This window comes from Leopardus geoffroyi, chromosome D3 (assembly GCF_018350155.1).
Source record: "Leopardus geoffroyi isolate Oge1 chromosome D3, O.geoffroyi_Oge1_pat1.0, whole genome shotgun sequence".
NCBI lineage: Eukaryota > Metazoa > Chordata > Mammalia > Carnivora > Felidae > Leopardus > Leopardus geoffroyi.
The window spans coordinates 50,000,333-50,013,341 of record NC_059339.1 but is presented as its reverse complement, the minus strand read 5'-3'; the positions used below and the strand labels follow the sequence as shown (position 1 = coordinate 50,013,341).

The following is a 13,009-nucleotide window of genomic DNA, read 5'->3' as shown; positions in this document are numbered from 1 at the left end:
TCCACATGGCTTGAGAGACCAAACTCCTAATGCATTTGCTGGTGGCCGTGTGATAGATGTTGTATTTAGTGGTGCTGATTTGTAGCAGGCAGGTGTTACTGGTAGGACCAGTGAGGCTGGGTGCTTAGCCACAGCCTATCAGAAGACCACTGGTAATCTGGCTTTAGAAAAGACAGAGAGTAAGACTCAATTAATTGATTAAGTGTGGCTTGCAGTATTGAGCACATTTTAGCATTAAGAAAGGTAGAATCCAGAGAATTCTGAGCAGCCAAGTTATTACAAAAAAAAAAAAAATCCATGTATATAAGCTGTGTGACAGGAGCTAAAATTTTAAATCCGGGCTGGCTACCTAAATAGCAGGTTGGAGTACAGGTGTGAGAAAGCCCCTTGAGACCAAAGGAGCCACTTCTCTGAGTCAAGGGATCTTTGCTTGAGCCAGTGGTCTCCATGGACTTCCTGCCAATCTCAGGAACGCGCCCCAGTAAGAGCAGCCAAGCCAGACCCTCTGACTCAAGCAGAGAATGACATTATATAATTTAACGCTGGTGTATTTGATTCTTTGAAATAACTGTTTTACAAAATCTTTCTGCTGTATAAGCAAACTGACAGATGGCTGAATCTGGACGTAACAGTGGAGGCCACTTTCAACATTTTTATTGTTGGCTAAAGCACACTCTGTTATGTTCCCAAGTTATTCATCCATTTAGACCCACCTGCAAATACTGGTATAAGTTAGTTATTCAAAGACTGATATTGATTTTCTAAGAGGAAACTTTCACCAGGGCTTGGATGAGTACATTGTCATTCCCTTCATGCAAGCTATCTTCAAAACACCGACAGGTGACACGTGTTGGTAGGCTACAGGCAGCATATTCTGAACTGGTCAGGCCCATTCATTCCTAACCAGGCATTAAGTATTTTTAATGTGCACGTGATTTGCACATGAGCTTTTTATTTGCTATTCCTGTCACTTTGTGGGAATGAACAAAATATTTATGTAATTCACTTTAATATTCATTCTTCCTGACTGATCATAAATTTAATACATTTAATTTTATTGGAATAGAAAATTATCAGTATCCCAGTAATAACAGTGATAAAGATATTGAATGCCAACTATGTGTTCATGCTATGCCAGGGAAACAACGCTAAGATACTAAATGGTATTTGCCAAAGTTCTGCCAGCTGGCCAAATCCACTGACTTCTTGTTTTTATAAATAAAGTTGTATTAGAACCCAAACCATGCACTGTGTCCATTGTTTATGCGTTATCTGTGGCTACTTTTACACTGTAGCAGCAGCAGGGTGGAAACAGTATAACAGAGATTATACAGCCCCCAAATCCTAAATTTTTACTCTCTGGCCCTTACAAAAAAAGCGTTGCCAACCCCTTTAGTGGTTAGGAAATAGGGAGCCCTCATTAGTGTTTTGTCCAAAGTTTGAATACTCTGAAGGTCAGCATAGGAAATTTATGAAACCTGCGTAAGGTCACACAGTTAGATATGGTGAATTCAGGATTTGAATCAAGGCATTTTGATTTCAGAATCTATGTTTTTCAGTCACCATACTATGTTCCCTTTATATGTACATTGTCTTAATGATTATGTCTCTAGGAAGTTCCAAAACAATGCGACTTAAAGCAGTGAAGGATTTTTGATGCTCTGTTGCCATATTCCCGACCAAATATTGTTATTTCTTTATTACCTATTTTTAGGTTTCCTCTAAGATAGAATACTAGGTCAGGCTAACACAGAATGACTTTGATTTTGTCTGAATGGTGACATTTGTATTTTTCATAAGAAGAAGTTGGAGCTTGGGGTGGGAATATGGCCTGAAGATACATTTAGAAAGTACTGTCTGTGTCTCCCAGACAGATGTCCTTGAACAGGTTAAGAAGTGCATTCATCTGGGGCGCCTGGGTGGCTCAGTCGGTTAAGCGTCTGACTTTGGCTCAAGTCATGATCTCGTGGTTCATGAGTTCAGGCCTCTTATAGGGCTCTGTACAGACAGCGCAGAGCCTGTAGCCTGCTTCAGATTCTTTGTCTCCCTCCTTCTCTGCCCCTCCCCCCTCTCAAAAATAAATAAACATTAAAAAAAATTTTTTTAAGTGCTTTCATCTTTATAGGGCTGTACCTGCATTGTGTGGAAAGGGTGGGCAATGACAAACATTAGTATAAAAAACGAATTTCAGATGTGAGGAGAAACGTCTTTCTGAAGCCTGATTACTCTGCTCAATCCTACAGGCCCTGCATGGTCACATGCTCACTTCCTCCAGAAGCTTACACTTTCACCTTCCATATTTATATAATTGTTTATATAGGTATTCTATTAAGTGTCATCACTTTTGAATGGATTCTTTTAAAAGACAGTAGACAAAAAGCTCTATGAATAACTGCATCTGTGACCCAACAGACTCTCCAGAATGTATTTGTTGAATCAAATCCAGTGGAACTATATTTGCAACCTTTTTTCCAAAAGGATACTCCCTCATTTTACAATTGGAAGAGAGTTGTGATAAAATTTCCACAATGCCAGTGTCTGCAACAGAACCATAATTTTGCGCCAAAGAGTGAAACCGGCTCACTCAAAATTCTGAAGACAACAGTTTTGAAAGAAGCTGTGACAGGGCAGCATGAACAGTAAACGATGGAGGTAGAAACCGTGGATGCATTCGTTTCCCTCTTAATGGGGACTCGGCTACATCCCTTGTGGGAAGTGGAAACTGGCTTTCTGGTGAGATTACAATGCATATGAAAGCAGAGAATGGAGGTCCTTCATCTGTCCCCAAGTTATTTTATCTCTATTAGGTTCATGATTCCAATCAGAAAAGCTTTTAGCAAGTCTTTTGTTTTAGGGAGGGGGGCTTTAATAATCCCCAGACTCTACTTAGTTTTCCGCCTCGTTTCACCTGCGTAGATAGTCACCGTCATAACTGTATCTCTCAGGGGAAGAAAATCAGGTCTTAACGTAATTTACATAAAGCTTGCAAGGGTATTTGACTTACTTGTCAGCAGTTGTATGGTAATGTGTTGACACCTTATCACTATTTTATTCAATTATTTTAATGCCAGGAGCTATAGGGGTGAGATAATGAAGTTCTTCTCTTCCACCTTCCATTCCTTTTTGGGTCTGTCTCAAGTTCCTTGCCTGTGCCACAGTCAGCTTTTTTCCAGATAACTTTTTTTTTTTCCTTCAGAATTTTGTCCACTTACTTTCATGTTAGTAGTTTTATTTCTAGCAGTCACTCAGTCTTGAAACATTAAAAATGTTTACCTTATCTATATGGGAATTTTTTAAGTTACTTGCCTTTGCTGCTATAAAAGGGAAGCTTCCCACTTGTACCAGCCCTTGCCTGGGAGATAGGGAAGCTGGCTGTTGTGGTCCTCCGACGTTGTCCCCAGCAGAGGCTGATACAGGACCAGGAACTTTCAGTGCCTCCCTTCCGTCTCCCCGTCTCCTACACAGGCCCATCTGTTGGACGGAAATGAAGAATCCTAGTTCTGACTAAAAGTTGGTGAGGCACGTTTTAACCAACTGTGCACAGACCAGAGTGCTAGATCCCAGCGCCTAGTTAGCAGAACCACCCTGAGCTCGTCTAGCACAGAAAACCCCTCATGTTTCACCCCTCAGCAGACTATTCTGTACATTTCTTCACTGGCCCCTTGGCAACAAGATGCAGCTTTTTTGTTTTAATCTTGCTTGCTCTGGTGGTCTCTGTTTTTATCCTTCCACACTGCTTAACATCCGTGACCTTGGGCAAATGATTAACCTCTCTGACCTGTGGTGATCAGTGGGACGGAACAACACCCACTTGGAAGGATTTGTGATTGGAGTATGTGAGGTTCCACTGAGAAAGCACCTCATGTCATTCCTGACAGTGAGGAGCACCAGAGGAAGGCTGGTTTCCTTCTTTCATACATACTCAGAGCTGAAAATGGCATCTGGCACCCAGTAGGTTCTCCTTAAATACTTGCAAAACAGTAAATGAATATTTTCATCACTCTCTAAAACAGATTTAATTACAGTCTACAGATTTTTTCCAGCAATGTAGCTTTCTAGATTTTTTTTTTTTTTTAGCTTTTTGAAATTTTACCTAGGTACCAGAATTTCTATCTATACCGAGACAGAATTTTAATTTATTTAAACATAACCAAATGCCTTTGGGTGGATTCGTGGTGTCTTTACTGAACCAATTATAAATCGTTGCAAGTCAGTGGAATTTTAACAAGAAAAGCCAAAAGCAGGGTGCTAGCTGCTAGCTAGCTTTTTACTAACTCTCCCACAATTGTATCACCCTTATAACATTTTAAATCATAGATGAGGAAAAAAAATATTTTTGTTGCATGCGATGTTAATATTCTAAAAACCGTTAATTCCATGCCTACCACAAATGGTTGTTGCCAAATAACACGTGTTCCAAATATTAGTTAAAACAAGATTTTCTTTGGCTTTCATTTGAAAATTAAATTTCTTTAGGAAGTTAACATTGCAAATAAAGGTTGACAATTGTAAGAGAATTTTCGGATCTGCTTTTTCTCTAGAGAGCTTTAGGAACCAAATAAAGATTTCTTCCTGGATTGTTTCTTTATAATCTTCAGAAGTAAGACCATGAACCCAATGACCTTGAGCATGTTTTCAGTCTCTGTAATTCTCTTTATAATTCTCATCCTACATGTTGTAATTTGTGTGTTTAAGTAAAGTATTATGGGATTGTAAAGATGTGTAATTTAGGAGGTTTGCATAGAGTGACCCCTTATCAAAAGGCTTAAAATTGGACGCTCAGATCAGGACCTCTGCCATATAACACAGATGGATGTGGACAGAAAAACCCGTCCCTGTGACCTGAAGACACTTCTGCCTACTTCCTACTATTATCAGATTTTTTTATATATCCCATATTTGTAGTAGACAGGGGAAGCCATCTCAGAGAAACGTTAAGCCACACGTTTTAACCCAGTTTCTAGCTTCCTGTAAATCAGTGGTTTCCTGCCTTTTTTCGAAAGCAGCATAGCTGAGGAACATGACACGTTTCCATCATTACAGAGGACTCATCAGGGCAGTGAATCTCATTGATGGGATGGGGGTCTTTCCCTCCCTCCCCATTGTGAATTATTGCCATGGAGTGTGATGTGATCCAAGGCACGTTTCTTGAATCAGTTGCTCCTTTGAACATCTGGCATGAATATCATCACTGAAACCTTATTCAACACATTTTTTTTTAACATTTATTTATTTTTGAGACAGAGAGAGACAGAGCACGAACGGGGGAGGGTCAGAGAGAGGGAGACACAGAATCTGAAACAGGCTCCAGGCTCTGAGCTGTCAGTACAGAGCCCGATACGGGGCTCGAACTCACGGACCGCAAGATCGTGACCTGAGCCGAAGTCAGCCGCTTAACCGACTGAGCCACCCAGGCACCCCATTCAACACATTTTTTAATGAGCATTTCCTGTGGGTTTGCCATTTTGATGGTGAGAAGGACCAAACAGGACCACAGACCTTTTAAGACTGTTCCTGCTCTCTGATTCTTAAGATGGTAGAAAAAAGCTATCAAAAGAAAGATAAAAACTTGTCAATCAATATGCTGTTATATGTATCCCTAATAAAGGAAGCAGTCCAGGCAGAGATGCTGTCCTTGTCCAGAGGAGACAGCTGCAATCAGCTTTAACAAATGACATCAGAATTTAACCTCTGTTTTGCCAGATCGTTCCATTTTCAGGTGAACTATCCCTATGTCTAAATGTTGGCAATTTATTAGAAAAAATTTTACAACACTGCTGGCCTGTCAAAATGCATTCATCTTTGTAACATTTGGGTATAGCAGAAGCTGTATAAGAAATCAGGGAGCACACGGGGCGCCTGGGTGGCACAGTCGGATAAGCGTCCGACTTTGGCTCAGGTCATGATCTCGCGGTCCGTGAGTTCAAGCCCCGCGTCGGGCTCTGTGCTGACTGCTCAGAGCCTGGAGCCTGTTTCCGATTCTGTGTCTCCCTCTCTCTCTGACCCTCCCCCGTTCATGCTCTGTCTCTCTCTGTCTCAAAAATAAATAAACATTAAAAAAAATTTTTTTTAAAAAAAAAAAAGAAAGAAATCGGGGAGCACAGGTTCTTTCCAGGAAGGAAGTAGCATGAGCAAAAACCAACATGTCTGTTTTGTCTCCAGTTATGCCAAGGAAATTCCTCCATATTCTTGTACAAAACTGTCCTATAAAATACTGAGGAGTACCAAGGAGTTTGTCACCAGGTAGAAGACAGTCCTTACCCATAAGATTCAGTTACTTAATTTCATGTAATTCATACTTCTCATAAAGTATTTTACACCCTTAGTGTAAAAATATTTCACTGTGATCATTATGCTTACAATCTGTTTTTTTAAGTTTATTTATTTATCTTGAGAAAGAGCGTGTGCAAGTGGGAGAAGGGCAGAGAGAGAGAGAGAGAGAGAGAGAGAGAATCCCAAGTAAGTTCTGTGCTGACGGCAGGGCTTGACACAGGCCTCAATCTCATGAACCGTGAGATCATGACCTGAGCCAAAATCAGTGGCTTAACCAGTTGAGCCACCCAAGTGCCCCTGTTTTTCCCTTTCTATATAAATCTTCGAGAATTGTCACTCTCTTATGCTTGGTAGTTCTGCAGTTAAACGTCATGCAGAAAAACATGCTTCTTGGTGTGTAAGCATTCAGAAGTCTCTAAATAAATCCCTGTTTTTATTTTGTATGACATTTTAGCATTTCAAAGGCCTTTGCATCTGTTTTATCATTGTACGTCTTCAAGATAGTCTATAAATCACTCATAAATTCTATAAAATTTAAAGTGGAGCACATTTGTGCATAATCGAGATGTTTTCACTGAAGTTTTGTATAGATAATCTGAGGTATTCTATCCTGACAAGAGAAAACAGCATCCCCATGCCTTTGCTCATGCTGTTAGTAATCCCAGAAAGGTCCTTTCTCCCTAGTGCATGGATTGCTCAGGGTTCAAATCTAATGCGAGTTTTCTCCTCCGAGCATTTTATACTTTGCAGTTTACCAAGTTTACATCCCACGGTGGCTTGTCTTGCCATGTGTACCTGCTTCACCCCCGCAGCCCCCTGCAGACTCCTGAGAGGAGGGGCTTTTAGCGGTTAGGGTAGCTGAATCTCTCGGTAAGGAGATTTTTAGGAGAGGGTGGTCAGAATGGGACTGCCTCAAGGAGCAGTCAGTTACTCTGTGGATTGACAGTGTGAAGTCGAACACGCCTGGTTTTGATTCCCATCCTAATCGCCAGACTAGATGTGTGACCCTGGGTGAGTTACTCAAGCTCTCTGAATCTGTTTCTCCACCTAAAAAGATGATAATGAGACACGCTCCACAGGTTTGTTAGAAAGTATCTGTGAGAACACATTCTCAAGAAGCTGGTATAGTGAGTGCCTGGGCACTCACATAGCAGACATGAATGCCAGTGACCTTCCTTCCCTTGGTCTCCTTTGTTATTTTCATCATTCCTCACATTCCTGCCCTCCACACTTATCTGTCTAATTTGTCACTATTTAACTCTGGCCTTGTAGCTTGGACTTGACTCACTGTCCTACAAGACTGTCACAGAGCTACACTTTGAAGTAAGTCTAACATGCTTGGAGTCGGAACCTGTCTCTGAGTCTTAGTACATCTGGGACCATGGACTAGTTACTTGGGTTGTTTGAGACTCAATATCTCAACTCTTAAATGGGGATGATAAAACTTAACATCAAATAGTACTGATCAGAGGATTAAATGAGCAAGCATATGTCAAGTGTCTACAACAATGCTGGTACCTGGTAAGTATCCAAGTGTTGAATAAATCAAAACCACTATAGAGATACTACAAATGGTTCTAAGCTGGTTTTCGACCAAAAGATGAAGCCTAAACTATGAAGAGCCCCAGAAAGTCTGCCGTCTCTGTAAATGTCAACATTAAATTGGAGAATTTTATATCATCAGAATTTAGGGGTTTGAAAACTACCAAGTATTTGCCCAATTAATATTAAAGATATTGTAGGAGTGGAAAAAGTCTTCATCCCCATCCCCGATTTGGTCTGAAAATTAAACTAACAAAGATTAACAGGAGAAAAGCATACATATCCTGTTAAACTGTTACATGTACATGGGAGCTTCCCAAAGCGTGAAGACCCAAAGAAGTGTCCAGAGTGGGAACCTTTTATACTTTGAGACAAAGAAACAATAAATTTCTAAGGATTGAGGAGACCGAGGGTTTAGGCTAGGGCTAGTAAATGGTGAAGAAGTAACTAGGGAGATTAAGGTTAGTTTAACAAGGTTTGTTTGTACAGATTCCTTAGCCCCAAATTCTCTGTCTCTGATGATAAGAATGCCTTCCCTCCTCCTGGTACAGGAAGGGGACCATTCACATGGGAGTTTTATGACCTGTTTCAAGGAAGAAGGGCAAGATGAGGGGAGTTAGACTGACCTTGCAACTCTTGCTGTTGGGCTTTTGAATTCCTTCAACTTGAGATACCTAACATGCTAAGTGCTGTAAGTTAGGATGCCCTGAGCCCCGAGCCCCACCCACCTTAAGTTCGTACCTTTGCTTCTGTGGTACAACTCTATCTTCTAGACAGTTTTTCCTCGTTTTATAGTGGAGCCTCGTCTCACTGCTGTTTTCCATTGGAAACTGATGAGAAGCATAGGAAAGCAGATGGAGCACAGACTGCAGAAATGAAAAGCACAGAAGAAAGAGCTGTGTGAAAGAAATATTTAATCATAACATGAAAAACTCATGGTGGCAACTTTTCCATTATGTTAAATTTCACTCATTTCTATGCATTCTGGGTATGTGTTTAAAAACAAAGGTTGTAATTTTCCATCTTTATGCCCATCTACCATGGGTTTTTGATTTTGTCTTTTGCAGGATTACGACTTGAGCCAGCTGCAGCAGCCTGATACCGTGGAACCTGATGCCATTAAGCCTGTAGGAATCCGACGACTGGACGAGAGACCCATCCATGCCGAGCCCCAGTACCCAGTCCGATCTGCAGCCCCGCACCCTGGGGACATCGGGGACTTCATTAATGAGGTGCACAGACGGCTCACTTTCTTTATAAGGATGTTTATTTTATGCTAATTGTCAGCCATACGTAGACCACACATTGCTTAGAATACAGCTTTGTAGTTCGTTAAAACACACTTGATTTTTTCAAGCTTATCTTTGAGTTAAAGCAAATGTGGCTTCAGCAACAGAACAGATTTAATTGCTTTGGTGGGCCAAAAACCGATCTACCAATTGATATTCTGTATTTGTAAATGACATCCGTATATATTGTCAGTATCCATCACACTATCTCCAAAAGGTTTTTTTCCCCTAGATTACAAGTAATAAATAGACTAACAATATTCTAGTGTATTCTAATTTCATTTATCAGCACTGATGAATGTAATAATAGTTCACTTTCATCTTCCTGACATCGTACCCTCTGAATCCCACAAACGTTGAGAATCCAGTGCCTACCCAATGACTAGAGAGTTCCATCAAATGAGATTAGTAGGAAGAGGAGCTAAATTAAATACTATGTAAGTGATTTAAATACTTGTCTAGTTGAGGAGTTTTAAGAGCTTCTGAAAGAGGCAGCTAATTCTCTGTTGAATATAACAGATATGATTTCCACCGTCAAAATTATTATGGCATTCTTTTATTTCATTACTGACCAAGAGTTCTGTTACAGTTAATACTTAAGTTTGGAAGTAAAATGATCTGTGCTGCTGCTTTTGATCATGTCTGTAGTTTTACTGCAATTCTCCTTTTGAATTTTTAGTGTAAGAGAGCAATACATATTGATGTCGAGTGTGAATAGAGGGCAGACTCAGACAGTCTCTGGCCATGTCCTGCAGCTCAGTATTTCCAAGATCAGAATAGGTGTCCGTGCATTACAAAGTGAAACACATCTGTCATCTGTCGCCTTCAGTCGTGTGCTGATAAGACTCATATGTCCTGTGCTTCCTTGTAGTCATATATATATATATATATATATGATATATATATATATCCACTTCAGTTTTTTTAGATGCAGTTGTAGTTTGTAAAAAAAAGTTTTGAAACAAGATTATTTACCTTCCCTTTACAACTATTCATTGCTGTCTATTCCTGAAATACATGCTGCTTTCTGAACAAATGCTTTCGCTTCTGTTAAACAGGTAATAGGTTAATTTGCTTTCATCATGGCTTAAAAGCAGATGGAAGGCAAAACAACAGAGTGCCAATAATAACTCCTTTATCTACAAAACTATGCCCTGACTTTTCCAGTTTATTTATGTAGAGACCTGGCCAGAGGGTTTGCGGGAATTTATATTTATGACTAGATCTTTTTGAATATTTAAGAGTGCCTGATGATTTTACTTCTGAGTTAGCATTTGTGGTCATGAGAAATTTCTTAGTTGTCCCTGCGGTTGTTGGGTCAAGATACCGTGAATCTTTTGAATGGCGATGTCGAAGCCAGACTTTTTTTAAAGCAAGACATTTTTAAAGCAAGAATTTTAGCTTCAGTGTGATTCAACAAGTACTTGACTGTTTCTGCCTTTCACTGAAGTGTCAGTATTCCGTGGGACTCCATGCCGTCCATAACACTGTTCTTTTCTCAGTGATAAAGTTCAAGCACTAAACATCATTTATAAGACTGTTTTCCTAATCTGACTCCTGCCCTCTTCCCCCATGACAGTTCCTTCCAGGGCTACAGACCCACTGAACTGTTTGCAGTTCCTCAAAAGCATCCCAGCTTTGACTATGTATAATGTAACTTCTGCAAAGCCCTTACTTTCTCAACCATCAGGGAAACACCCACTTAGCCTTCAGATTCACCTCAACCATCCCCTTCTCTGGGAGGCCTTCTTTGATACCTCCGGGAAGGGTTAACAAGACCCTTCCTCCATTGTCGCCCTGGCCACTGAGGTATAACTGTCAATGCTTCTCTCTCCCATGTGAACACGTGCCTTCTCTCCAGGATGAAGACTATTTCTTGTTCATCTTTGCATAACCTAAGCATCTGGTGTGTGGCCCAGCTCCTAGATTTTGTTGTTTTAAGGAATCCAAGTGCTGTGGCACGTGGTGTAAGGCTCTGAGCACTGCCCGACGTGCAGTTGATTGGGATTCGTTGGGTCCCAGGTCTGGGGCCTTTCACTCCGCTGGAGCTGACTAAATTCAGGAAATGAGGATACTGGTTATTCTAAGTTGTGTTTTAGTGTAGGCTTGGGGTTTGTGTCTATGTGTTTGTGTCTACGTGTGTGTTCATTCATCATTTTTACAGGGACTGCATTTTCTTCAGGAGGTAAGGAAGTATATCTAGTTGATTCACTAGATTCAGTTACCCAGCCCTTCAAATGCCACGGTAGAAAGAGCTACAGTCAGAATTTCATTTGGAATTCCTTTTCCCAGAACAGTGCCTAGCCTAAAAAGTACACAGCCTAAAAAGCAGCTCAGGACCATAATGAACATGTTTCAGTACTTATACAGAAAACTTGGTGCCAAACGACTGACTTGCAAATTAACTTCTAGAATGCAGTCAGTTCATAATCTGAGGATTGTCTGCATTTGCTAAAAATGCCTCATTCTGAAATGATCTTGAGCTTGGTTTAGGACCATTCATTCAGCAAATAACTATTGAATGCCTACTGTGTGTACATATCTGCACTAGTCATATGTGGAAAGACAATAAATTAGACCTAGATTCTCTTCGTGTTTACTCCCTACTTTGCTGAAAGCATGATCTTTATACCAGGCAAACATTCCACTATCTGAAGCCTTCCTTTGCTAGACATGGGAGGCCCACTGGGTGTAATCCTTACTTGGCTTCACAGTTTCATCTCAGCCCCCTCCCCCTGCATCTTACAGGCCGGGGCCAGGGACTCTACTTGTAGCTTCTAGGCTCAGCTTTAATTCCATGTCAGTACATGTTCCCCTGCTGTGCTCTCTGCCTGGAATTCCCTTCCCTTTTCTAGATATTAGTTCCTCCACTAAGTCTTTACCAAGCCAAGAAGGGTCAAGCACATAGTTGGGACAGGCACCGTCCAGTGGCATCCCACCATATCCAGGACTCACCTTCTTTCATAACCCCTCATTCAAGGTTCCGTTCTGCCTCCAGGGGAAGAGGTGCTCATCCCTGAGGGGTGGTGTAAGGCACACTGCTTTGGCAAGTACATGAATGGGCAAAAGAATCACATTTGGAAATGTCTCTCCAAATGACCACAGGATTCATGACAATGAATGCGATCGTAAGATAGAGAAATGCGGACAAGATGGAGAACCAAACATTTACACCGAAAAAGGCCCTACATTTGGACATAGGAAGGGAGTCTATGGAGGTGAAGGTGTTACAGAAAACAACTAAAACAGGGGTGTGGGGAAGAGATGATCAGGTCTGTGGGGAAATTCATGGGGATGAAACTGTCAAATGGCCTAAGTCATAACATACAAATACACCTTATAGATTCTTCCAAGACACCCATTAAGTCTCATTCAATATCTTTCTATAACTGGACAGATAAAAATAAATTTAAAACAGTTAAAGGCACCTAGAAAAAATTCAAGCGTATTTTATAAACACATATAAAATGCAAACAGATTTCTTTATCCCCAGATCTTATTCGATTTAGCACAGTACTGAATGTTCCAAAGGAAGAATAGTATAGTGCAATTATAGAGTGTTTTTATAATGAAAGGAATAAATAAGCTCATGAGAACATTTTCTAGTTTGTTTATTTAAATAACCAATGAATGTTGCCTTGAATATAAAAAAATGTAATGTATTTACTGTCTGGTAGGTAGAATAAAACAAATCACACATTTTTGAATTTCAGCTACAGAATTTCATTCTATTTTGAGGTTTTAAATATGACCTTCAGAGGGTGAAAAGATGAAACAAATTCATTTAATCTCAGCCTGACAGTAGATGTTAGCATACCTCTAATAACTTTACTAATCCTATATATTTCTTTATCTCAGAAATATAAAAACCAAGGGCATATTTCTGTTAAAAGACCAACTTTTGA

General features: G+C 40.3%; 1 protein-coding gene across 1 annotated transcript in view; it reads left to right on the top strand.

Moving 5' to 3' along the window:
- CDH2 (cadherin 2) overlaps nt 1-13,009 on the top strand; it is a 216,087-nt gene that overhangs the window by 194,335 nt on the left and 8,743 nt on the right. The window contains exon 15 of the mRNA XM_045458563.1: nt 8,883-9,047. Coding sequence (XP_045314519.1) covers nt 8,883-9,047 — 165 coding nt within the window. The remainder of the gene's footprint in view (nt 1-8,882; nt 9,048-13,009) is intronic.